Raw genomic sequence first — 24144 nt, forward strand, 5'->3', positions numbered from 1 at the left:
GAGTCCAGGAGAAGAAAGATGGGTTCAACTCGCAGGAATCATAGAGGTAAACATGAGGAGGAAGAACATGGAGAGAGTAAGATGCATGGATATCGTTACCTTTATGATGAGGGAGAAGAGGTCATATTGGGAAAAGAAGAAATGCTTGGCATCGAAGAGACTGAGTTTGAAATATCTATGGAGCCTAAAGATAGCGCCAGTGTAGACGAGAAAGAAGGAGAGCAGATGGAGAATTTCCAAACAGAGGAAGACACAGAAAACATAGGAGAGACAGGAAGGGGTTGGAAAGGGACATGGGAACAGTGGAAGGATCTGGTGTTGAAACATCGGAAGAGTCTCTGTTGTTATTGGAACCGGAGCATGGAGCAGATGAGGAGAAGAAAGGAATGGAAGAAGAAAGTCTGATTGAACCCACCCCTTCTGATCAATACATCGATTCATTTGGTATTGCAGATCAATTATATAACCAAAAGAAAGGCAACAGATTCATTGTAGACTCTGTCAATACAGAAACTGAGAGCAACAATGAAGCAAGCATGGCCCACATTGTTGACCCAATAGAGCCCTTCAGTGCTGGACTGGACCAATCAGGAGTCACTTTACTCAGGGAGGAAGAAGTTAGTGATTTCACACTGATTGTGAATAATTCTGAAGTGATCAAGTGCAACCAAATAGCATATGATTGTGCTCTTACACTAGAGTCAGATGACACTTTCAGCACTGATCCCAAAATCTCTCCTAGTCAACTCATCCAAACTCCATGTATGGAAATCACTAACCCTTTTCTCAAACCATTATTACCGCATAGTATTCAGGGGAATGTGGAGGATGCAAACACTGACCCCAATACCACAGGGGGACTGGACACATCAGAGGTCATGTTACTCAGCGAGGAGGAAATGAGTGACCATGTGCCGCTCTTAAATGAAGTGAGTGTCAGTAGCCAAATGACATATGATGATAGAACTCTCACAACAGAGCCCTGCCAAACAGATGAGGTTTTGAGCACTGATCCCAATATCTCTGCTAGTCAACTCAACCAAACTCCATACTCGGATGAAAGCCATAACTCTTTTCCCAATTCACTCTTACTGCAGAGTGTTCAGGACCAAGGTGATAACGCAGCAAAGATCAACTCCAATCAGAGTCCTTCTCCAAGCAGGAGGAGAAAGATGGGGTCGACTCGTAGGCATCCTAGAAGTGTACAAAGAGAAGAGGAGGACACAGAGGAGAAACAAGAAGTGGAAATAGAAAGCACAGAGATAAAAGACAAGAGAGAAAACATGGATGCAATGGAACGTTCTTGCATGGAGTTTGAAATGCTGATGGAATCTAAGGATGGAGCTGGTAATGAGAAGAATGAAGGAGAAGAGAGAAATGAGGAGACTGTCCTGACTGACCTCAGCTGTTCATTCAGTACTTCAGATCAAGAGGGAAAAAACATAGAGGCTGACAATATAGAAAGTGAGAGCCAATCAATTATAAATCATGCAATGACAGCAAAACTCATGCTCCCACGTCAATCAGATTTCTCTGAGATTAGGGAAACTCTTCACAACCCTGATGTTCCTAATTTTGAGTCCCACTTGACTGAAGACACACCGATTTCAACAGAAAAAGTTAGAGAGGCGGAGCAGATAGAAGTTGAAGTGAATACAGTCATGGAGAGCGAGAGCAGCCAAACTGACACATCTGCTCTTACAGTAGAGGTTCAAGAGTCAGGTGACATGGTTTGTATAGACCCTTACATCTCTGCTCTTCAACATACCCAAACAGCTGACATGGAACAATGTCTGTTAACACAAAGTAATAGCCCCAGTCTTCGTTCCAAATCATCTCTGTCTCTGAGTTCCCAATCTCACGAGGATGTTGGTGAATCCAAAGCTACAGGGAAGAGAAGAAAGATGGGCTTTACTCATCGGACACAGGGAGGACTCCACGTAGAGGATGAGAAGCAGGAGACAGGAGAATATATAAGAGAGGCAAAGGTCAGAGCGGAAACCATTGGAAATCCAGAAGTCAATGCTGTTTTGGAAAGATTTCAAGAGGAGCGCAGGGCTGAAGCTGTCAGTCTGGAGGACCAACAGGAGATACAGAGCACAGAGAAGGAGACAATACTCATAGAGGTACTTTGGCTTTCCTTACAAATGGCTTCACTTATTTCATTGAACTCATAGCATTCTTGGCGTGTACAAACACCCTGAGTACTTGAGGATATTTGAGTATTCAACATTTTATGATAAAGAGCTGCAGTGATGTCACAACTGAAATTGTTCATATACTGTAAATCTGAATTTGGCCCTAACATTTCAATATATGTTAAACATCTGATTTGTTACTTTTAAATGTTTTACATAGTGTGTACACTATGTATATAGAATTTTGAACACACAACGATATTACTCATTTCATTTTGAAGAGATGATCATATCATGTCCTTTGTGTGAGATGATGTTTTCTATTTGTCTAAGGTGGTTGCCTCAAGCACGGTTTTGAGTGGAAAAGGGTCTGAACCAGTGGCTCCAGCTCCACAGCCAGGCCCTGGGAATAAAAGAGGTCAAGAAAAGGCAGAGCGTGTGGAGAAGCCACCGGGTAAGTATCGAATAGCAACAGTGAGGATGTACAAGTGGGATGGAAAGGTTAGTCTTGTGTAAGTAAGCCCACCAGGCAGGAATCACCTGGAATTAACTGCTGGATATGCACTGTTGAGGCCCTTTGCTCTCCACTTGTAGCCAAAGGAATAAGTCAAGTTAGGTTTGAGTGAGATCAGAGAAGTGATATCAACTGTAATAGACCAGTCTCTTTGATCCCCCTTCAGGTACCTTCGGAAGCTCTGGCTCTAGTTCAAACCCCTACAACGTGGTGATGGTTGGAAACAGCAGTGTGGGCAAAACCTCCTTCATGAGGCGTTTCCAAAGTGGAGAGTTCTGTCTGCACCACGATGCAACCATTGGTGAGTATCATCATCCTTGTTGTATGTTTGGCATCATGCCCTTTAATGTCATGCGAAGAAATGAACACACCATGGTATTACTGTACATTATTCATATTACTCATTCATGTCTGGTTTCATGTTTGTTTGTTTGTGTGCTTATCATCTGAGCAGGTATTGATACCTGTATACAGTCTGTGACAGTGGATGGCAGCCCAGTGACTCTACAGTTATGGGATACTGCAGGTCAGGAAAGGTTGGTCTCTAACCTAAGTTCATCACAATTGTTCATTATATGTAATGCATCGATACAGAATCTGTTCCTCTGTCCTAATTTGAACCCTCCATGTGTGTGTTTTATTTGTTAGTATATAATTACATACATTTTATACTATTGTTACGCTCTACTCCCCAGATTCCACAGCATCACCAGACAAGTGTTCCACAAAGCCCAGGGTCTAATGCTGATGTATGACATCACTTCCTCTCAGAGCTTCTGTGACATCTGCTACTGGGTCAATTGCATTCAGGTAGGGGGCATTTAAATCATGCCTTTAATATTATAATCAAAGAACAACTATGTAACAACACAAACAATTGTTTGCAGGATTCACAGTTCTTCCACTGGTATCTATTGTACTGTCATAACCTTTTGTATTTTGTAGGAGGGGGCTCCAGATGATGTCATCGTTATACTCCTTGGGAACAAGACTGATTGTGCTGAACTAGATCGAGAGGTTCAGACTCATGAAGGGGTGAACCTTGCAGAGGTATGTTGACGTTACTGTAACTTTAACAGCCAGAATGTGGGCGACTGGACTGTAGGATTTACAGGTGATGTGATATAAATGATTATTTTACACTTCTGTAGCTGGTGCTGAAATTGACAGTGGTAGCAAAGCAGGATTGAGATCATTCATAATAAATACGAATAATACTTTTATTGCTGATACTTGCCCTCACTCTTAAAGGGGTACGACATGCACTTTATGGAGTGTAGTGCTGCAACAGGTGACAATGTGACTCTGTCTATGGAAACTCTGGCAAGGTAAGACATTTTTATTTTTTTATTTCACCTTTATTTAACCAGGTAGGCTAGTTGAGAACAGGTTCTCATTTGTAGGTTCTCATTTGCAACTGCGACCTGGCCAAGATAAAGCATAGCAGTGTGAACAGACAACACAGAGTTACACATGGAGTAAACAATTAACAAGTCAATAACACAGAGAAAAAAGGTCTTCCAAGTACAGTAAAAGCTATTGTTTGTTTGTGTTGTTGTGTGTAGTCTGGATTTGGCTGCGTATTGTCATTATCTGCAAGTGGAAGAGGACTCTGTTCTGTGAATATTCAAACATTGATTTGGTGTGTTGTTGCTTCAAGGATGCTAAAGCAGCTGGGTGAGCAGACAAGACAAGAAGAGGGAAGCTTGGTGTTGCAGAAAGAACCGCCAATGAAGAAATCAGGCTGTTGCTGATTAAGGTGGAGAAGATTGGTACATGTCATAATCTGCAGCACATACACGCACACACGTAAGCACCCACGTACGCACACACACATGCATCTGTGCCCTATAGCCCCTTATGATAGTATTTTTATTTCTAAATGTTCTATATGTAATATAGCAGATTTAAATGTTAAAAACATTTGTCAGTGCATGCCAAAGCATATACTGTAGTGGTAGTAATGTAACGCTTGAGATGATTCTCCCTTTTCTACTTCTTTCAAACACTGTTTGTGGGGGAAAAAATGTATTTATTAGATTATGAAGAGATATATATTCATAGCAACACTATTTATTTACAGTTAGATAGTGTCATATTACTGTTGGGTTTCTTTTTGCTTGAAAACATCCACCTATGCAGTTTATAGAAGCCTAATAAATACATAATACATTCAATTGCCTCCATAATTCCAGTCATATTGACAGAAAATATTACAAATGATTTCTTTAACTATTACTGTGAGTTCCAGGAGCTGCCACGCTCATCCGATCCGTCGATCTTATTGACTCACTGCTATTATCACATTGTACCTAATCTGTATGGACTAGAAGAGACTAGAAGTCAGAGACGTTCAGAGTGTGATTGCATCGATTGTTGTGTTGCCTCATGGGTTCCAGAGCAACAGTATGGCTAGCACCAACAGGCTGAGGAACACAGCAAACGCTATGAAGAAGACTTCTGCTGCCCACTGGCCATGCTGCACACCTGTCACAACCAGGGGGCGCTCTGAAGGGATCAGGTTGGTCAGGTTCAACATGTAGCCCAGCGTCCAGTTGATGTCTGTATCTGCGACCTGATAGACAGTGATGTATATAAACATAAACTGAGCAAAACAGAAACGTCCCTTTTTCAGGACCCTGTGTTTCAAAGGTCTTCTCTTTATCTTTATTGTAAAAGGGTTTAAACACTGCTTGTTCAATGAACCAGAAACAAGTAATAAACATGCACCTGTGGAATGGTAGTTAAGACACTAACAGACGGTAGGCAATTAAGGTCACAGTTATGAAAACTTAGGACACTAAAGAGGTCTTTCTACTGACTCCCAGGGTCCCTGCTCATTTGCATGAACGTGCCTTAGGCATGCTGCAAGGAGGCATGAGGACTGCAGATGTGGCCAGGGCAATAAATTGCAAATGTCCATACTGTGAGACGCCTACGACAGCGCTACAGAGTTACAGGATGGACAGCTGATCGTCCTCGCGGTGGCAGACCACGTGTAACAACACCTGCACATGAATGGTACATCCGAACATCACACCTGCGGGACAGGTACAGGATGGCAACAACAACTGCCCGAGTTACACCAGGAATGCAGAATCCTCCATCAGTGCTCAGACTGTCCGCAATAGGCCGAGAGAGGCTGGACTGAGGACTTGTAGGCCTGTTGTAAGGCAGGTCCTCACCAGACATCACCCGGCAACAACGTCGCCTATGGGCACAAACCCACCGTTGCTGGACCAGACAGGACTGGAAAAAAGTGCTTTTCTCTGATGAGTCATGGTTCTGTCTCAACAGCAGTGATGGTCGGATTCACGTTTATCGTAGAAGGAATGAGCGTTACACCGAGGCCTGTAGTCTGGAGCGGGATCGATATAGAGGTGGAGGGTACGTCATGGTCTGGGGTGTTGTGTCACAGCATCATCGGACTGATCTTGTTGTCATTGCAGGGAGTCCGTCATGGTCTGGGGTGGTGTGCCACAGCATCATCGGACTGATCTTGTTGTCATTGCAGGGAATCTCAACGCTGTGCGTTACAGGGAAGACATCCTCCCTCATGTGGTACCCTTCCTGGAGGCTCATCCTGACATGACCCTCCAGCATGACAATGCCACCAGCCATACTGCTCGTTCTGTGCGTGATTTCCTGCAAGACAGGAATGTCAGTGTTCTGCCATGGTCAGTGAAGAGCCCGGATCTCAATCTCATTGAGCAGGTCTGGAACCTGTTGGATCGGAGGGTGAGGGCTAGGGCCATTCCTCCCAGAAATGTCCGGGAACTTGCATGTGCCTTGGTGGAAGAGTGGGGTAACATTTCACAGTAAGAACTGCCAAATCTGGTGCAGTCCATGAGGAGGAGATGCACTGCAGCTTTTAATGCAGCTGGTGGCCACACCAGATACTGACTGTTACTATTTTAACCCCCCCCCCTTTTGTTCAGGGACACATTATTCCATTTCTGTTAGTCACATGTCTGTGGAACTTGTTCAGTTTAAGTCTCAGTTGTTGAATCTTGTTATGTTCATACAAATATTTACATGTGTTAATTTTGCTGAAAATAAACGCAGTTGACAGTGAGAGGACGTTTCTTTTTTTGCTGAGTTTATATGCATGTACAGCCGTGGCTAAAAGTTTTGAAAATGACACAAATATTAATTTCCACAAAGTTTGCTGCTTCAGTGTCTTTAGATATTTTGTTACTATGGAATACTGAAGTATAATTATTAGCATTTCATAAGTGTCAAAGGTGTCAAAGGTTTCAAAGGTTTTTATTGACAATTACATGAAGTTGATGCAAAGAGCCAATATTTGCAGCCCTGGCATGCTGTATGATGTCAATTAACTTCTGGGCCACATCCCAACTGATGGCAGCCCATTCTTGCATAATCAATGCATGGAGTTTGTCAGAATTTGTGGGTTTTTGTTTGTCCATCCGCCTCTTGAGTATTGACCACAAGTTCTCAATGGGGAGTTTCCTGGCCATGGACCCAAAATATCAATGTTTTGTTCCCCGAGCCACTTAGTTATCATTTTTGCCTTATGGCAAGGTGCTCCATCATGCTGGAAAAGGCATTGTTCGTCATCAAACAGTTCCTGGACTTTTGGGAGAAGTTGCTCTCGGAGGATGTGTTGGTACCATTCATTATTCATGGCTGTGTTCTTCAGCAAAATTGTGAGTGAGCCCACTCCCTTGGCTGAGAAGCAACCCCATACATGAATGGTCTCAGGATGCTTTACTGTTGGCATGACTAAGGACTGATGGTAGTGCTCACCTTGTCTTCTCTGGACAAGCTTTTTCCGGATGCCCCAATCAATCGGAAAGGTGATTCATCAGAGAAAATGACTTTACCCCAGTCCTCAGCAGTCCAATCCCTGTACATTTTGCAGAATATCAGTATGTCCCTGTTGTTTTTCCTGGAGAGAAGTGGCTTCTTTGCTGCCCTTCTTGACACCAGGCCCTCCTCCAAAAGTATTCGCCTCACTGTGCGTGCAGATGCACCCACATCTGCCTGCTGCCATTCCTGAGCAAGCTCTGTACTGGTGGTGCCCTGATCCCGCAGCTGAATCAACTTTGGGTTGGGCGCCCTGAAGCCTTCTTCACAACAATTGAACCGCTCTCCTTGAAGTTCTTGATGATCTGATAAATGGTTGATTTAGGTGCAATCTTACTGGCAGCAATATCCTTGCCTGTGAAGCCCTTTTTGTGCAAAGAAATGATGACGGCACATGTTTCCTTGCAGGTAACCATGGTTGACAGAGGAAGAACAATGATTCCAAGCACCACCCTCCTTTTGAAGCTTGCAGTCTGTTATTCAAACTCAATCAGCATGACAGAGTGATCTCCAGCCCTGTCCTCGTCAACACTCACACCTGTGTTAATGAGAGAATCACTGACATCATGTCAGCTGGTCCTTTTGTGGCAGGGCAGTGGAAATATTTTTGGGGGATTCAGTTCATTTGCATGGCAAAGAGGGACTTTGCAATTAATTGCAATTCATCTGATCACTCTTCATAACATTCTGGAGTATATGCAAATTGCCATCATGCAAACTGAGGCAGCAGACTTTGTGAAAATTCATATTTGTGTCATTCTCAAAACTTTTGCCCACGACTTTATATGATAGACACACAGCTTCATTAAGGCAGCACAGCTATTCACATTGACTGCCATACAAGAACATTCCTTTTTTCATGATTTCTGTGGTAAAATGTCTTTCATTCTGTGTCCTGAAGCAAACTCTTTCGAATTGGATGTTGATGTTTTACATATGTCAATACACAAATGTATAGTTAAGCACACACCTGTCTCTGGAAGTATATATTTCCCCAGGTCTGGTTGAACTTGTAGCCGTCTAGTAGTACTGTCATTATGTAGTTTGCTGAGGCACAGTAATCACGAAGGTACTTGTCCTTTTCACTATACTCTGTCTTGAGCTGCCAAAATAATTGATATTATCACAAACAAAGTTGCAGTAACATTGGGGCCAATTCTGACCCGAGGTAAGTGGTGTACATGTAGGTGAAAGAAACGCACACCTGTTTAGGTGAGGTGCTGGCTTGCGGAGTAAAACACATGAAAAAGAAAAGGAGAGCCATACACTCTAGGAGATCAGATGCAATAATTGAATAACCTAATAACCAACGTTTCGACAGACAAGCTGTCTTCATCAGTGGCGTAAATGGAACATAATTCCCTTTTTATGCACTTTTCTCTCTATGTGTATTCTGACCTTGGAACTTAAGCGTGAGAATAGCATGCTATTCACCCCCTATTTGTTGGGGGTGGCAATCAAATAAATGAAGGTGTGTAGACAGATATGCTGTATTCTGACCTTGACTTATTTCCCTAATAATTCCACCACCTTTACGTGTGAGGAAACCATGAATGAGCGTCTGCTAAATTACTTAAATGTAAATGTAAATGTAAATAACGTGGAGTCTACCTGCCGGTCCCAACTGGAAAAAGCATCAAATACATTTTTCAGATAGAAATAACACTATTCTCCATGCACTGTAATTTACAACTTGATAAGAGCTACAGTAGGTAAATTATTAATCTGTTTGGATAAATGCATTTTAAATATAAATGACACTTGTTTTAGATCTATTAAAGTTTATGAAATGCTGTGCCATTATGCAGTATTTAAATTACAAGGCTTTTTTGCTTGCAGAGATGGGCCTTCTCAAATGTTTTAATTACAGGCTACCTTAATATTCTCTTGTCTCCTATTTCTATCAAACCACCGTTGTGATGACACAACAATAGTAGGCTTGATTGCCAACAACAACGAGATGTCGCTCGGTTTTAGGAAGTGTACTGGTAATGTGGAAGGTCAGCAGAGGTCTCTATATCTCACCGATTCCCAGGTCCTTTTACAGAATGTGTCTATAGTTGTGGTAGCCTGAGCCAGAGAAGGCTGAGGAGCCAGACCAAGGAAGTCAAAGGTATAATAGTATGTTGAGAAAGCCTAGGGAGAAGGAACAGTATGAAGGTGACAATATATACTGTACAAAGTTCAGACATGTTTCAAATTGGAGTGTTTGATTGAGCCTGCCTGGAGTGCCAGTTGAGTGGGCTTTGCGTAGATATAGGATGAACACTCACAAAGAAGTCGCCACTGACTGGGGGCTGGTATACCCCATTGAAGCCACAGTCAGGAGCCAGGGAGCAGTCAGTCAGGTTCATGATGTTCTTCATCTGGTTGAGACACTGCAGTGGCTCACTGGTCCCTGTGAAGGTGACCTCTGAGGCCGGATCAAAGGTCACGGGTCTGGCAACGCAGGGGGAGTCATAGAGGTCACCCAGAGTCAGGGTTAGGTTGTAGCCCAGGTGGTAGCAGGGGTGCTTGACTGGGCGGGTAGACCCACTCATCTAAGAGATGGAGGAAGTTTGCTTGAATCAAAATAAAAACAGCCCTTTAAACAGCCACAAAATGCTTCTGACTCAACTGAGAAGCATTCAGTCAAACAGATTTTGGGTAATTAGATTGGCCCAAAGATATTTATGATGTGCTTTAAAGCTGGAATCCATACCGGTGAAACTGCCATGTCTGTTTGCGTAAACAACAAAGTGGCTACTTTAAACAACGAACATTGTTTTTCCCCCTCCGGACACCATTGCACGTGCAATAAAACAGCAGAGTATGTACTATGATTATTTTTACCACGATGCAGGATGTGTCCTCTGACCAGTTACAATTTTTTTAATCTAAAAACAATAATAAATGCACCTGAGGCATCCAGTGGCGCTGGTTCAACTTATGCAGATCTTAGCTTTAAAGAAGGCCTGGGTAAGGCCAAAACACTACTGCCTGTTTACACGTTTCTATTCCTGAAAACTGGTTTTATATCCACATGTAGGGGAAGTTTTACAGTACCCATTTTTACAGTACCCAAAACCATTCTGCAATTTCTTTGAGTCATATCTAACAGGTGACCAGACAACTACTCACAGTACCTTCAGTAGATGAACCCGTAGCTGCCTCATGGCCTGTTCCTTGCCATAGCACAGGTAGCTGTGTGTGTACACCTCATATTGGTAACCATAGAGCTTGGGTCCCAGGGCGGAGGCAGGGTCCTGTACAGGCTGGCCGGGGGTAAAGGATATCTGGGTAGAAGAACCTCCCATGTCCAGGGCGCCCCAGATCTTCCTTCCTTTAGGGCTCACCCATTCTCCCTCAAAGGTGTGCTGCTCAGGAGAAGTACAAATACTGTATGTTAGCTATAATGTTAAGCTGCAAAGACCTGCAATTCACCATTATAACAAGCTTTTACAGTGGTTATAAATGGTACTACTACTGTATATCCACAAACCTCTGTTAATTTTGCCTAAACAAGGTTGACACCATTCGGGAGTGTGTGTGTGGGTGCGTGTGCGCGTTCCCTATATTTGTATTCATATTTTTTATTGATCCCCATTAGCCAAAGCAGCAGCTATTCTTCCTGGGGTCCAGCGAAATTAAGGCAGTTTAATGTTAATGTTAAAAACATTACAATACAGTCACAGATTTCACAACACACTGTGTGCCCTAAGGCCCCTACTCCACCACTACCACATATCTACAGTACTAAATCCATGTGTATGTATAGTGCGTATGTTATCGTGTATGTGTGTGAGTGTGTATGCATGTGTTTGTGCCAATGTTTGTGTTCCTTCACAGTCCCTACTGTTCCATAAGGTGTTTTTTTAATCTGTTTTTTAAATCAAATTTTACTGCTTTTGTCAGTTACTTGATGTGGAATAGAGTTCCATGTAGTCATGGCTCTATGTGGTACTGTGTGCCTCCCATAGTCTTTTCTGTACTTGGGGACTGTGAAGAGACCTCTTGTGGCATGTCTTGTGGGCTATGTATGGGTGGCCAAGCTATGTGCAAGTAGTTTAGACAGACAGCTTGGTGCATTCAACATATTAATACCTCTCATACACACCTTGATGAAGCTCTCTTGTAGATAGTTGATGGTGATCCATCCGTAAGCCCCTTCCTCCATCCCCGATAGGATCCGTGCCCCCCGGAAGTCAAAGGGATACCCCTGGATCACCTTGGTTACCTGCTCCAACACCTGATAAGACTGTGTGTGATTCTGTAGCCTGAGGAGAGGAAAATATTCAGCCACTCTTACCGGACAATGAAAGTAGATTTCATAAATGCTACTTTATTATTAAAACCAAGTTCTGCAGCCTGAAAGAGCATACATCACCCAGTCATAATGTACAGGAGGTTAAATACACTCAGAAAAAAGGGTTCCAAAAGCTTTGTGGTTCCAGGTAGAGCCCTCTGTGGAAAGGGTTTTACATGGAACCCAAAAGGGATCTTCCTGGAACCAAAATGTTTCTTCAAAAAGGGTCTCCTACGGGGACAGCCGAAGAGCCGTTATAGGTTCTAGATAGCACCTTTTTATTCTTAGAGTGTAGTCACCACATAGGTTAGTGGGAGGTTTTCCTTGCACATTCATTCATAAAGTCGTAGTATTGGGATGAGGTAAATGAAAATTGTTAAAACTATCAAGATAACACCGTGCTGTCTTGACTTACTGCAAGAGTCGCATGCCAGCGGTAGCACCAAGGTACACAGGAGTTTCCCTCTGCTGGTTTGCAGGGACGGCTACCAGTGCACTTTCCAGGCACTTCCTCAGACTGAGCCCTGCACCAGGTGGGTCCTGGGCATAGCTAGAGATGCCATCTCCTACGGACAAGCAGGGGACAGGGGTGTGAGTCACTGGTATATTTTTTTATGTGACAACCATTACTGGGTGGTACTGGGTGATTTGTCTTGGCCCTTGCGATCAAGCTGCCATGAAAATAGGTGTAAGATGACTTAAGGGCATATTCTAACTTCTTCCTTCTAGGGGCAAATCCTAACTACTCTCCCATTGACATCAATTTTGATTGACAAATTCCGGTAACTAAAATCCCAGATGAGGAACTCCAGGTTGGAGGCTGCCCCTGCAGCTTACTCCCTCTACATTCCAAAACCTGGGAATTTTGGGAAAGTTACTGGAATTTTTAAACCTTAACGTCATTGCATGACTAAGTGAAGATTCGCCTTACGTAGAAGTTAGTATTCACCCCTAGGAGATCAAATAATAGAGTAGTAATCATGGTTCACTGACAGCACTCAGCACTGACCGTCAACATCACAGACCAGCATCTGTGACACCACCCCAGTGTTGTTTTCTTTGTTGCCAGGCCAACGGTACATGTAGAGAGAAGTGTGTGTGGATCCAGCATCGAACACCATCCCATACTGAAGGACACACAGAGACAGAGAAGTCAAATACCAACAGAGAGAAAGAAACTAAGAGTACTTCGTCCTTACTGGGACCATCTCATAAATATAAATTTTTCATAAAGTGCCATATTATTGTTGGGACATTTTTGAGTTCCTACTTTCCCATATTATTGTTGAATATTGTCCCATATTGGGAGCTTGACAGGGGCCCTGTTGCATCCTGTGAGGTATGTGCTTTGTGAAGTAACATTGATGTCTGGGAAATGATGAAGGAAATGTGATATCCAAACGGGTCAAGGGTGGAATTAAGAGGGAACGCGTTGGAACGGCGTTCCCAAAGTCAAATGATTTCAACGTGAAAAACGTAGATTTTTAAGGTGAATTTTAGGATTTTACATGGGTGAGTTCCCAGAGTGAATATTCCCCAATTACTGTAGTTACAACCCAGGTAACAGTTTTTCTTCATCACCTGCATGCGATGGGGGAGATCCACCAAGTGGTGCTGAACTAATGTGAGGATTAGAGCGATGATGCCCACGCATCCCATCACTACCACCACTGCAGCCAGCGCAACCTGTTTCCCCATTGACATCTTCATTCCAAACACACCTGTAAGCCCACTCTCCCGGACACACACACACACACACACACACACACACACACACACACACACACACACACACACACACACACACACACACACACACACACACACACACACACACACACACACACACACACACACACACACACACACACACACACACAGGGTAAATTACACTTTGGTCTTGTTTTTATGCCACCATCGCAAAAGAGAACATCTGTTTTACCAGTGACATCTTCATTCCAAACACACGTAAGCCCTCTCTCCCGGACAAACATACACACACATGGCAAATTTGTTGAGAACTAATCAACTGTCTCTCTAAAAATCAATCCTTTTATTATAAAAACAAATTACACTGGAGTTTTTTTTCATGCCATCAATGTGAAATATTACATTGTCACCGATCTTCATTCATAAATATAACATTATTTATAACATAACAGTACTAGTTTCTATAAATAGGCTCAATGTACACAGTCTATCCCAAAATAATGTATATTTTATCTGATGTATCTGCTTTATTTTATCAGATTCTTATCAGACTCGTTACAGAGTTGGCAAGGACAATATATATAATATATATATATATATATATATATATATTCTGATTCAGATTTTACCACAGCAATTGTGAGTTTAATGTATTTATGCCACTTGTCTCCTATGCCACTGTCTCCTCTTCTCCAAAGGTGTAAAGAACTGACAAAGACTATTGTACATTATGTGATCTTAAAATGCTGTCTGTACATCCAAAATGTACATATCGCTTAACCGCATAGTTTTGTCTTGGTTTACTGCAGAGTGCTATTATAAAGATGTTAACATGAGAGAATTTTGCCTAACGTATTGAACAGATAATGCTGCCTTTGAAATAACCATGAAAGACAAATAGGAGCAGTGACTGACTAGTAGTCAACCATTAACAGAGAAAGCCCCTGAACTCTTGTATTAAAACATGAGATGACGACAGAAGTTTTCCACTTGATCCTCCATGGTCCAACATGGTCAAAACAACTGGACTTACCGTCAGAGAAGTTTCTTTTCTGTGATCTCTCCTCTCTGACCCCCAGGTCAAATTAGAAACAGATGCGTTAACCTTAGAAATGTTTTGCAAGATCTTACACTGACCAGAGTATAGGTGTTCTCCCCCTTTCTCTTGTGCTCTCACTGACTATCACTTACGCACTCTCTCTGTCTCTCTCACTCACCCTCTCTCTCTCTCTTTCCCTCCCTACCTCATGTATCCCTAATAAACTCACACTCTCTCTCTTCCTCCCAAGATCTGATACACTGTACAATTTGTCATCTTTCTTCCTCAAGTGGTAGGCTGAAATGTAATGTTAGAGCCCTCACAGCTACTCACGAATTTGAATACATTGAATATGTGGACATTTGAAGTATGTGATGTCTCATGCTTGACGTAATGCTGACAATGCTGCCTTTGAAATAACCATGAAAGACAAATGTTTGAGCGTTCAACACTTGACTTTGCACTTGCACACAGGGCAGGACAGTGTTTCCAAGAAACTGTCTCTTATCTTTACTGAAACCACTAACAAGATACTGTCTCTTATCTTTACTGAAACCACTAAAACCAAGCCCTACCCTCAGGGTCAATACATTCCTCAATAGAGCCCCACAGTGGAGGTGTTATGATACCCATAAAACCTATCGGTCAAACAGGGAAAAGGTTCCAATCGTTTTCCCACCATACATTTTTCCCCATAGCTAATTTATGAAACACTTAAAATAAGGGCTGTGTTTTGTGGACAAGGTGACTTTTATCAATATATTTATCAAAAAAAAATTTCTCGGACAAGGTGACTTTTATCAATATATTTGCCTCTATTTACTCTCAAATTTGAAAATGCTAATTAGCATTAAAGTAGACATTATGCAAGACTACAAATCCCTGCAAGCTTCTGAACGTCATCTCCAGCTGACATGTTTGCTAACAGGTATTGTGTCAACTTAAAACTTGCACACGAAAGTTCACAGAATTGTGAATTTAAAGAAATGTAGCTAGTTTATTAACTACAACATTTTGTTAATATGATATAGTTAATCCAGAGATTCTTACCTTTGCCTCAAGTCGTCAGACTCATCCAGATCATGATGGCATTTGTAGTTCTTCACATTAGCAGCTAATTAGAATTTCATTTTTGGGTGGTAAATACAGGCAAATATATTGATAAAAGTCACTTTTTGATTTACACTTATCAAAACATCACGCCAGGGTAGGCCTACATGAAAGGCAGCCCTTATTTTAAGTGTTCCTACAATCCCTTATGTGAAAAATTAATGGTGGAAAAACTATTGGAACCATTTCCTTGTTTGACCGCTAGGTTTGATAGGTATTATGACTCATACTGTGGTACTCTATAGGTGCTCACCAGGGGCCTGTTGCACAAAAGTAGAATTAAGACATCCGGGATAAATGACTCAGCTGAGCTCAATGAAGCCAAAACATGTGCGTCCAGGCTTAATTGGTTGCACAAAGACCAAGCTAGGATGAGCAGACACGGATTCATTAAGCCAGGTGAAACCAATCCTGGATAGGTGCGTGCTCACGGCTCACTCAAATAGACCCCGCCACAGATCACAGATTAACTGATTTACCATGGCAACTAGAGCCGCATACTTTTCCCCGTCGGAAGCACAAATCCTCATGGAGGCATACGAGGAGGTAAAAGATATAATTAAGAAGAAAGGCAACACCGCCACAGTGATAAAGCAAAGAGAAAAAGCGTGGCAAAGTATTGCAGACCGCCTGAATGCGTAAGTAGTGCACAATTACACACTCACCGCTCCGCTGAAACATCACAATTACAATTCAAATATTTAATTCACATCTCCAAAAACGCAGTTGTACTGTAATTATGAAACGGTTAAATTTTTAATTGAAATGCACTGCAGATATGAGTGAAATTGTGTAAAGTAAGTCCATCACACTGTATAAAGCTATGATAAATTATTATTAAAGCCTTACATTATTATTTAACGTTACTCCATTAAATGTTTGTGTGTGTGTGTAGATTAAACATGAACGGGCCAAAACGGACATGGCAGCAGGTCAAAATCAAATACAAGAACATTCTGCATTGCCAGTGATGTGCATTGATTGGTGTAATATTCTTCATCTTATGATTTCAGATGGTCTGCAATGCTGACTGTGTGATCAGCAATGTTGTGGCAAAATGGCCTGGCTCAGTCCATGACTCCAGAATCTTTCGGGCCTCTGAAATCTATCAGTGCCTATCACAAGGTAAGCCACACAACCCCTATTTATAACCATCATGGCTGTGTCAAGAATATCACTGTGTTTATGAGGTAGTAATGATGAGATTTTGTGTTGACAGGTGAATTCTCTGGTGTGTTGCTGGGAGACAGGGGGTATGGCTGCCAGCCTTTTCTCCTGACACCTTTCACAGACCCCCAGGAAGCACAGCAGGCCTACAACCATGCCCATGCCAGGACCAGGGCCAGAGTTGAAATGACCTTTGGCCTCCTGAAGGCACGCTTTCACTGCCTTCACAAAGTAAGGGTCAGCCCTGTTAGGGCATGTGATATTACTGTGGCTTGTGCTGTCCTCCACAATGTGGCCTGCCTGAGGAAGGAGAGGGCCCCCAGAGTGCCACCAGCCATGGACTGGGACAATCCGGCAATCTTCCCTGATGACGACAGTGGTCGGCTGCTGAGGGACCAATATGTGTTGAATTATTTTAGTTAGTATGTGTGCTTTCAATTTTGGTTAAATATGTCCTGCGGTGGCAGAGGAATTTGGGTTTTTTTGGGTTCGTTTTTTACGAATTTGGCCTCTTATGATGTTTGTGCGGTATACTGTGTGTAATACAAGGCTGCAGAGAGGCTACTGCATCCATTCATTTGTCTGTTCAGTTGATGTGTATGGATTTGTCCTGCATTTATTTTAGTGTGCAGACATGCAGGGTGTGTTATATACAGACCTTTGAATGTGTATGTATCATTTTGTATAATATGCTTGGATTCTGTGCTTTCCATCTTGTAGAGTCACTGTGACTTCAGTTTCGAAAGGAGCTGATGGTTTACCTGCTTTGTTTTGTCCTTATTCAATAAAGGAACATAATGTTACACATTGTGTTTTTATATTCATATGGAATGTATATTTGTTTATATGACAGAGTACTAGGGCCACACTGAAGAAAAGGGATAAAGTCATAAATTTATGAGGCTGGTTCTTTCTGCAGAAAAGCTACATATTGTTTTTACAGTTTTGATACTTATGACAATTTGATACTTAATATTCTGGCACATCAGCATGTCTTTGTTTATGAAACCATACTGAAGTACAATTTCACGAAATGCCCCGCATCTGTCATTTTAACAACTGTCCTCCTTTAAAACAACTGGTTACAATATTATGACTTGTCTTTTTTTTCCCTCTGTGGCCCTAATATTCTATCATTTTATATATAGTCTATGGGAAACTGTAAATTATCTAATGATAGCAACATCTAAAAATCATTTTTTATCCAAAATCATTGAAATTAATGATCACAAACGTTTAAATAATGACAGTGGGTCTAGTTATATGTGATAACAATGTATAGTGAGCAGTGAAATAACTATTGGTTTCCATTTGTGGTAACTGCTGACTGACATTAGGGATGAGATTAAATAGATCCTGGAATTTAGCCTGGTCTGGAGCAGGCTAGCTCCACAGAATAAATCTCCATGGTAATTTATACCATAACATATCCTCCTGCCCCCTATCCATCTTTAGTGCAACCGGATTACGGATCAATTGAGCCAGGATCACCAAGATATCCTGGCTTAATCCCTTATCCTAGTTTTGTGCAACAGGCCCCAGATTAGTGCCATAGGAGCAACACTGAAAATGTCAACAAAACAAGCACTGGTGACAAAACATTTTTCTCTGTTATTTCGAGATGAGCTAAACATGCAGAAAGAGGAGAGAAATGGTCTACAAAGCTGGCCACATTCATATTTTTATGTTGATGTTTCTGAAATGATATTTGGCTGTAAAGGCTAGCATGAGGGACAAGTATCTAGCCACAATGAGGTTTGTTTAAAGAAAGGTCAGCTAACCTTGTAAGCTACCTAGGCATAATTAACTAGCTAGCTACTAGCTAGTTTAAATCCTCTCACGATTGTAAAGCTAACCTTTAATTTTACCTAAAATGTTGGCTGTGTTAGCCACACAAGCTTATCCAGAGTCAGTGATACATGAAGCAGCCATGTACTATTAGTGGGAGGTTTTCTATTCATGGGAACTGTAATAATTTTGCTAGAAACTTTGCTAAAATAAAGGAAATAAAATAAAATGAACCTCATAAAATGTCACCTGTAATGCTCATCTCCTTTAGCCTAATTCTCCTTTATTAGTACCTCGATAACACAGCTTGGATTTACACTAAACAATTTTATGTCAGCACTTACAGGGCATGTACAAAATCTAGTATTTGGTTTGCCTCATATACATTGTCTACTGGTATCATTTTAAATTGAGAAAATACACTGAGTATACCAAACATTACTAACACCATTCTAATATTGAGTTTTCAATACGCCTTTCAAAGGTGCTTACATTTTTTGTCTTTCCCATTCATGCTCTGAATGGCACACGTACACAATCCATGTCTCAATTGTCTCAAGCCTTAAAAATCCTTCTTGAACCTGTCTGTTAGTCTCCTCCCCTTCATCTACACTGATTGAAGTGGATTTAACAAGTGACATCAATAATGGATCATAGCTTTCACCTGGATTTACCTGGTCAGTTTATATAATGTAAAGAGCAGGTGTTCTTAATATTTGTATACTCAGTGTATAGCTCAACATGTAAACAATGTGTGAGTTCAGCTATTCTCTGCCTCAGATGACAGATGCCCATAAGCCCAGTAATGCCATCATACTGTAGGCCTATGGCTGCATTGGTGATGCATGCCATATGATAAGCTGCTAAATGGATTCACATAGCTGACATGAGAGAAAGTGACAGTCAAATAAAACAGATTTGAGATCTTACAAAGAAACAAAAAGGAAATGTTCAATTGAGAATACAACACATAAACACAGACACATATGCACCCCAATCCACAAAAGTGGAGACAAATTTGACCCCAATAACTACCGTGGAATATGTGTCAACAGTAACCTTGGGAAAATCCTCTGCATTATTATTAACAGCAGACTCGTACATTTCCTCAATGAAAACAATGTACTGAGCAAATGTCAAATTGGCTTTTTACCAAATTACCGTACAACAGACCATGTATTCACCCTGCACACCCTAATTGACAACCAAACAAACCAAAACAAAGGCAAAGTCTTCTCATGCTTTGTTGATTTAAAAAAAGCCTTCGACTCAATCTGGCATGAGGGTCTGCTATACAAACTGATGGAAAGTGGTGTTGTGGGTAAAACATACGACATTATAAAATCCATGTACACAAACAACAAGTGTGCGGTTAAAATTGTCAAAAAACACACACATTTCTTCACACAGGGTCGTGGGGTTAGACAGGGATGCAGCTTAAGCCCCACCCTCTTCAACATATATATCAACGAATTGGCGCGGGCACTAGAAAAGTCTGCAGCACCCGGCCTCCCCCTGCTAGAATCCGAAGTCAAATGTCTGCTGTTTGCTGATGATCTGGTGCTTCTGTCACCAACCAAGGAGGGCCTACAGCAGCACCTAGATCTTATGCACAGATTCTGTCAGACCTGGGCCCTGACAGTAAATCTCAGTAAGACCAAAATAATGGTGTTCCAAAAAAGGTCCAGTCACCAGGACCACAAATACAAATTCCATCTAGACACTGTTGCCCTAGAGCACACAAAAAAATATACATACCTTGGCCTAAACATCAGCGCCACAGGTAACTTCCACAAAGCTGTGAACGATCTGAGAGACAAGGCAAGAAGGGCATTCTATGCCATCAAAAGAAACATACATTTCAACATACCAATTAGGATTTGGCTAAAAATACTTGAATCAGTCATAGAGCCCATTGCCCTTTATGGTTGTGAGGTCTGGGGTCCGCTCACCAACCAAGACTTCACAAAATGGGACAAACACCAAATTGAGACTCTGCATGCAGAATTCTGCAAAAATATCCTCCATGTACAACGGAGGATGCATGCAGAGCAGAATTAGGCCGATACCCACTAATTATCAAAATCCAGAAAAGAGCCGTTAAATTCTACAACCACCTAAAAGGAAGCGATTCACAAACCTTCCATAACAAAGCCATCACCTACAGAGAGATGAACCTGGAGAAGAGTCCCCTAAGCAAGCTGGTCCTGGGGCTCTGTTCACAAACACAAACACACCCTACAGAGCCCCAGGACAACAGCACAATTAGACCCAACCAAATCACAAGAAAAAAAAAGATAATTACTTAACACATTGGAAAGAATTAACAAAAAAACAGAGCAAACTAGAATGCTATTTGGCCCTACACAAAGTACACAGCGGCAGAATACCTGACCACTGTGACTAACCCAAAATTAAGGAAAGCTTTGACTATGTACAGACTCAGTGAGCATAGCCTTGCTATTGAGAAAGGCCGCCGTAGGCAGACATGGCTCTCAAGAGAAGACAGGCTATGTGCTCACTGCCCACAAAATGAGGTGGAAACTGAGCTGCACTTCCTAACCTCCTGCCCAATGTATGACCATATTAGAGAGACATATTTCCCCCAGATTACACAGATCCACAAAGAATTCGAAAACAAATCCAATTTTGAAAAACTCCCATATCTTTTGGGTGAAATTCCACAGTGTGCCATCACAGCAGCAAGATTTGTGACCTGTTGCCACGAGGAAAGGGCAACCAGTGAAGAACAAACACCATTGTAAATACAACCCATATTTATGCTTATTTATTTTATCTTGTGTCCTTTAACTATTTGTACATTGTATATATATATATAATATGACATTTGTAATGTCTTTACTGTTTTGAAACTTCTGTATGTGTAATGTTTACTGTTAATTTTTGTTGTTTTTCACTTTATATATTCACTTTGTATGTTGTCTACCTCACTTGCTTTGGCAATGTTAACACATGTTTCCCATGCCAATAAAGCCCTTGAATTGAATTGAATTATACAGAACCCCCTCCCCTATTTATTGCAGATTGTGATATGTGATTAATCAACAGATACTGGTTCATTTTGAATAATAGTTTAACATTTAAAACACTTTACTTCAAAGAATTAACACTTCATCACTTCAATACATACAAATAAGCTAACTCATATGTAAAGATTAGACATCTTAGTCTAAACAACAATAGATAATTAAGTGGTAACAAGTAGATTATAATTACTGAAGCATAATTTCAAGTGAACAAAAAAACTCCATACCAGTGGTGGCCAACCTTGATCCTTGATCTACTAGGTGAGCAGACTTCTTTTCCAGCCCAGCAAAAGCACACTTGATTATCAACTCATTAAATTTGATAAGTTAAATCAGCTGCTGGGCTGAAACAGAACCCTGCACACCTGGCAGACCACAAGCAGGGTTGGCCTGCTCCAATTGTAATAGGTTTATACATTGTGTGTGATGTTTAACTATATTTTTGTATACAACATTTGCTAACATAGGTAGGCCTACACATATAACCCATGGCATATAGGATATATCCTTAGTCTCTTGGGACATTCATTGGGACCGCTCTCTTTATCTGCCTTCACAACTTTCCATTTCTAAGGACCGAAAACATCACAAAGAAACAGGCTTCATTATACACAAATTAGAGAGCACTCTATATTATGTTGCTATTATCTCTATGTTCTCAAAGATTTCCCCTCTAGGAACTGAAACTGGACAATCTTTACGTAATGTTCTCCTACAAAATGACCTGCCCTATCCAGTAGCCTACAATCTCCCTTTAATGACAGATGGATCTGCAATTTCATCCAATTTTCCATGGCTGTTATCTACAAATACATTTGGAGACTGTGTTTTTAATTTACAATGATTACATCAAGATATCTAACTAATAGGAAGTTAGCACCCTTTTTCTCCTAAGAGTGTAGCTGTTACTCGGCTGTCCCCATAGCAGTACACTTTGAAAAATCCTTTTTGGCTTCATGAAGAACCCTTTCCACAGAGGGTTCCAAAAGGATTCTACCTGGAACCAAAAATGGTTATTTACATTTACATTTAAGTCATTTAGCAGACGCTCTTATCCAGAGCGACTTACAAATTGGTGCATTCACCTTATGACATCCAGTGGAACAGTCACTTTACAATAGTGCATCTAAATCTTAAGGGGGGGGGTGAGAGGGATTACTTATCCTATCCTAGGTATTCCTTAAAGAGGTGGGGTTTCAGGTGTCTCCGGAAGGTGGTGATTGACTCAAAAATCCTGGCGTTATTTGTTCCACCATTGGGGGCCAGAGCAGCTGAACAGTTTTGACTGGGCTGACCTGTACTTCCTCAGTGGTAGGGAAAGGCCTTTTTCTACGAGTGTAGCTTGATGACATTTGTATTTATTTTAAAAATTGTATTTCATCTTAATTTTATCAGGTAGGACAGTTGAGAACAAGTTCTCATTTACAACTGCGACCTAGGCGGGATAAAGCAAAGCAGTGTGACACAAACAACAACACAGAGTTACACATGGAATAAACAAACGTACAGTCAATAACGCAATAGAAAAAAATCTATATACAGTGTGTGCAAATGAGGAAAGATTAGGGAGGTAAAGCAATAAATAGGCCATAGTGGCAAAATAATTACAATATTGCAATTAAACACTGGAGTGATATATGTGCAGAATATGAACGTGCAAGTGGAGATACTGGGGTGCAAAGGTGCAAAAAAAATTCATAACAATTTAATTAACTTAGCTAAACAGCGTGTACAGTTAGCTAGCTAGCAGCTAATTCTAGTTAGCCAACAATGTGACCTACTGGCCTACAGCTATCTAACTAGCTAATAATATATTGTCTTTTAACATTTTAAAAGTGTATTTATTTACCTGAATTGTTTTGCCCACTGCCTCTGTTTTTTGTGTCCTTACAAAAACAAAATGGTGGTCAATCTTCACAATATTTTCAGGGTTTGCGAAGCGCAGCTAGCAGCCACGTGGACAAGTGGAGACAAGGAAAAGTGTTTGTCATCAGAGCGGTTTAGAAAGTGTTGTGACGTTTGACTTTGGTGGATATAACGTTTTGTAAAGAAAACTTGTCCACTTCAAATACACTATTAATACATTTTCCCCATGTGTCCATAGTTTGGTTTGTGTAGTTTCTCAAAAGAGCTGGGTTACATGTGAAAGTTTTGATATATTCACATATGCAATGTTTCATCACATAATACTGTTTGTTGATAGTGTGCTTCGCAGAGCTTTGCATGTTGTTTCAGAAGTCAGTGTGATGAATGAAACCTTTGTTTTCTGAGCCAAGGACAGTGATCTTGACAGCCTTCATGGGCCACACAACAAACTGTAGTAAAGGAGGCACAGACAGCACAGTGTGAAAGCAGGGGCACAGACAGCACACTGTGAAAGAGGAGGCACAGATAGCACACTGTGAAAGAGGAGGCACAGACAGCACACTGCAGAGGTGGCACAGACAGCACACTGCAGAGGTGGCACAGACAACAATTCACTTTACACTGAAAACACTCCGATATAAGTTGTATGG

At 41.4% G+C, this 24144-nt stretch overlaps 3 protein-coding genes across 6 annotated transcripts; 2 read left to right on the top strand and 1 right to left on the bottom strand.

Annotated features, from left to right (window-relative positions):
- The first annotated feature begins 283 nt into the window (after positions 1-283).
- Positions 284-5444, top strand: LOC124029687 (EF-hand calcium-binding domain-containing protein 4B-like). 2 transcript variants are annotated; one of them, XM_046341314.1, is made up of 8 exons: positions 284-2126; positions 2472-2592; positions 2819-2953; positions 3107-3188; positions 3348-3462; positions 3598-3702; positions 3904-3980; positions 4313-5444. In XM_046341314.1, exons 1-8 carry the CDS (start codon positions 294-296, stop codon positions 4404-4406), a joined length of 2562 nt encoding a protein of 853 aa, XP_046197270.1. In that variant the 5' UTR covers positions 284-293; the 3' UTR covers positions 4407-5444. The 2 variants fall into 2 exon arrangements, 1 of the variants encoding a protein (XP_046197270.1); XR_006837825.1 differs by lacking the exons at positions 3904-3980; positions 4313-5444 and having other exon boundaries at positions 3107-3178.
- Positions 4668-14815, bottom strand: LOC124029701 (ectonucleoside triphosphate diphosphohydrolase 8-like). Of its 3 annotated transcripts, none has more exons than XM_046341332.1 (10): positions 14615-14815; positions 13349-13488; positions 12777-12894; positions 12183-12333; positions 11579-11738; positions 10608-10838; positions 9756-10022; positions 9508-9618; positions 8453-8584; positions 4668-5227 (listed from the first exon to the last, which is right to left on the bottom strand). In XM_046341332.1, exons 2-10 carry the CDS (start codon positions 13475-13477, stop codon positions 5039-5041), a joined length of 1488 nt encoding a protein of 495 aa, XP_046197288.1. In that variant the 5' UTR covers positions 13478-13488; positions 14615-14815; the 3' UTR covers positions 4668-5038. The 3 variants fall into 3 exon arrangements, with proteins under 3 accessions (XP_046197288.1, XP_046197284.1, XP_046197280.1); XM_046341328.1 differs by having other exon boundaries at positions 13349-13501; positions 14511-14815; XM_046341324.1 differs by having other exon boundaries at positions 14511-14813.
- A 494-nt stretch (positions 14816-15309) lies between these two features.
- On the top strand, positions 15310-17617 carry LOC124019213 (putative nuclease HARBI1). Its single transcript, XM_046334613.1, has 3 exons — positions 15310-16264; positions 16640-16751; positions 16846-17617. The coding sequence occupies exons 2-3, from the start codon at positions 16640-16642 to the stop codon at positions 17214-17216; spliced, it is 483 nt and encodes a 160-aa protein (XP_046190569.1). The 5' UTR covers positions 15310-16264; the 3' UTR covers positions 17217-17617.
- The last annotated feature ends 6527 nt before the right edge of the window (positions 17618-24144 follow it).

This window comes from Oncorhynchus gorbuscha, linkage group LG03 (genome assembly GCF_021184085.1).
Source record: "Oncorhynchus gorbuscha isolate QuinsamMale2020 ecotype Even-year linkage group LG03, OgorEven_v1.0, whole genome shotgun sequence".
NCBI lineage: Eukaryota > Metazoa > Chordata > Actinopteri > Salmoniformes > Salmonidae > Oncorhynchus > Oncorhynchus gorbuscha.

Coding starts and splice junctions, on each gene's coding strand:
- LOC124029687 (XM_046341314.1), top strand. CDS start 294: ATGGGAACAGTGGAAGGATCTGGTGTTGAAACATCGGAAGAGTCTCTG. Junction 2,593..2,818: donor GCGTGTGGAGAAGCCACCGG/GTAAGTATCGAA, acceptor ATCCCCCTTCAG/GTACCTTCGGAAGCTCTGGC. Junction 3,189..3,347: donor GATACTGCAGGTCAGGAAAG/GTTGGTCTCTAA, acceptor TCTACTCCCCAG/ATTCCACAGCATCACCAGAC.
- LOC124029701 (XM_046341332.1), bottom strand. CDS start 13,477: ATGAAGATGTCAATGGGGAAACAGGTTGCGCTGGCTGCAGTGGTGGTA. Junction 11,739..12,182: donor GCTGGCATGCGACTCTTGCA/GTAAGTCAAGAC, acceptor TCCTCTCCTCAG/GCTACAGAATCACACACAGT. Junction 8,585..9,507: donor GTAAAAGGACCTGGGAATCG/GTGAGATATAGA, acceptor TTATTTTGGCAG/CTCAAGACAGAGTATAGTGA.
- LOC124019213 (XM_046334613.1), top strand. CDS start 16,640: ATGGTCTGCAATGCTGACTGTGTGATCAGCAATGTTGTGGCAAAATGG. Junction 16,752..16,845: donor CTATCAGTGCCTATCACAAG/GTAAGCCACACA, acceptor TTGTGTTGACAG/GTGAATTCTCTGGTGTGTTG.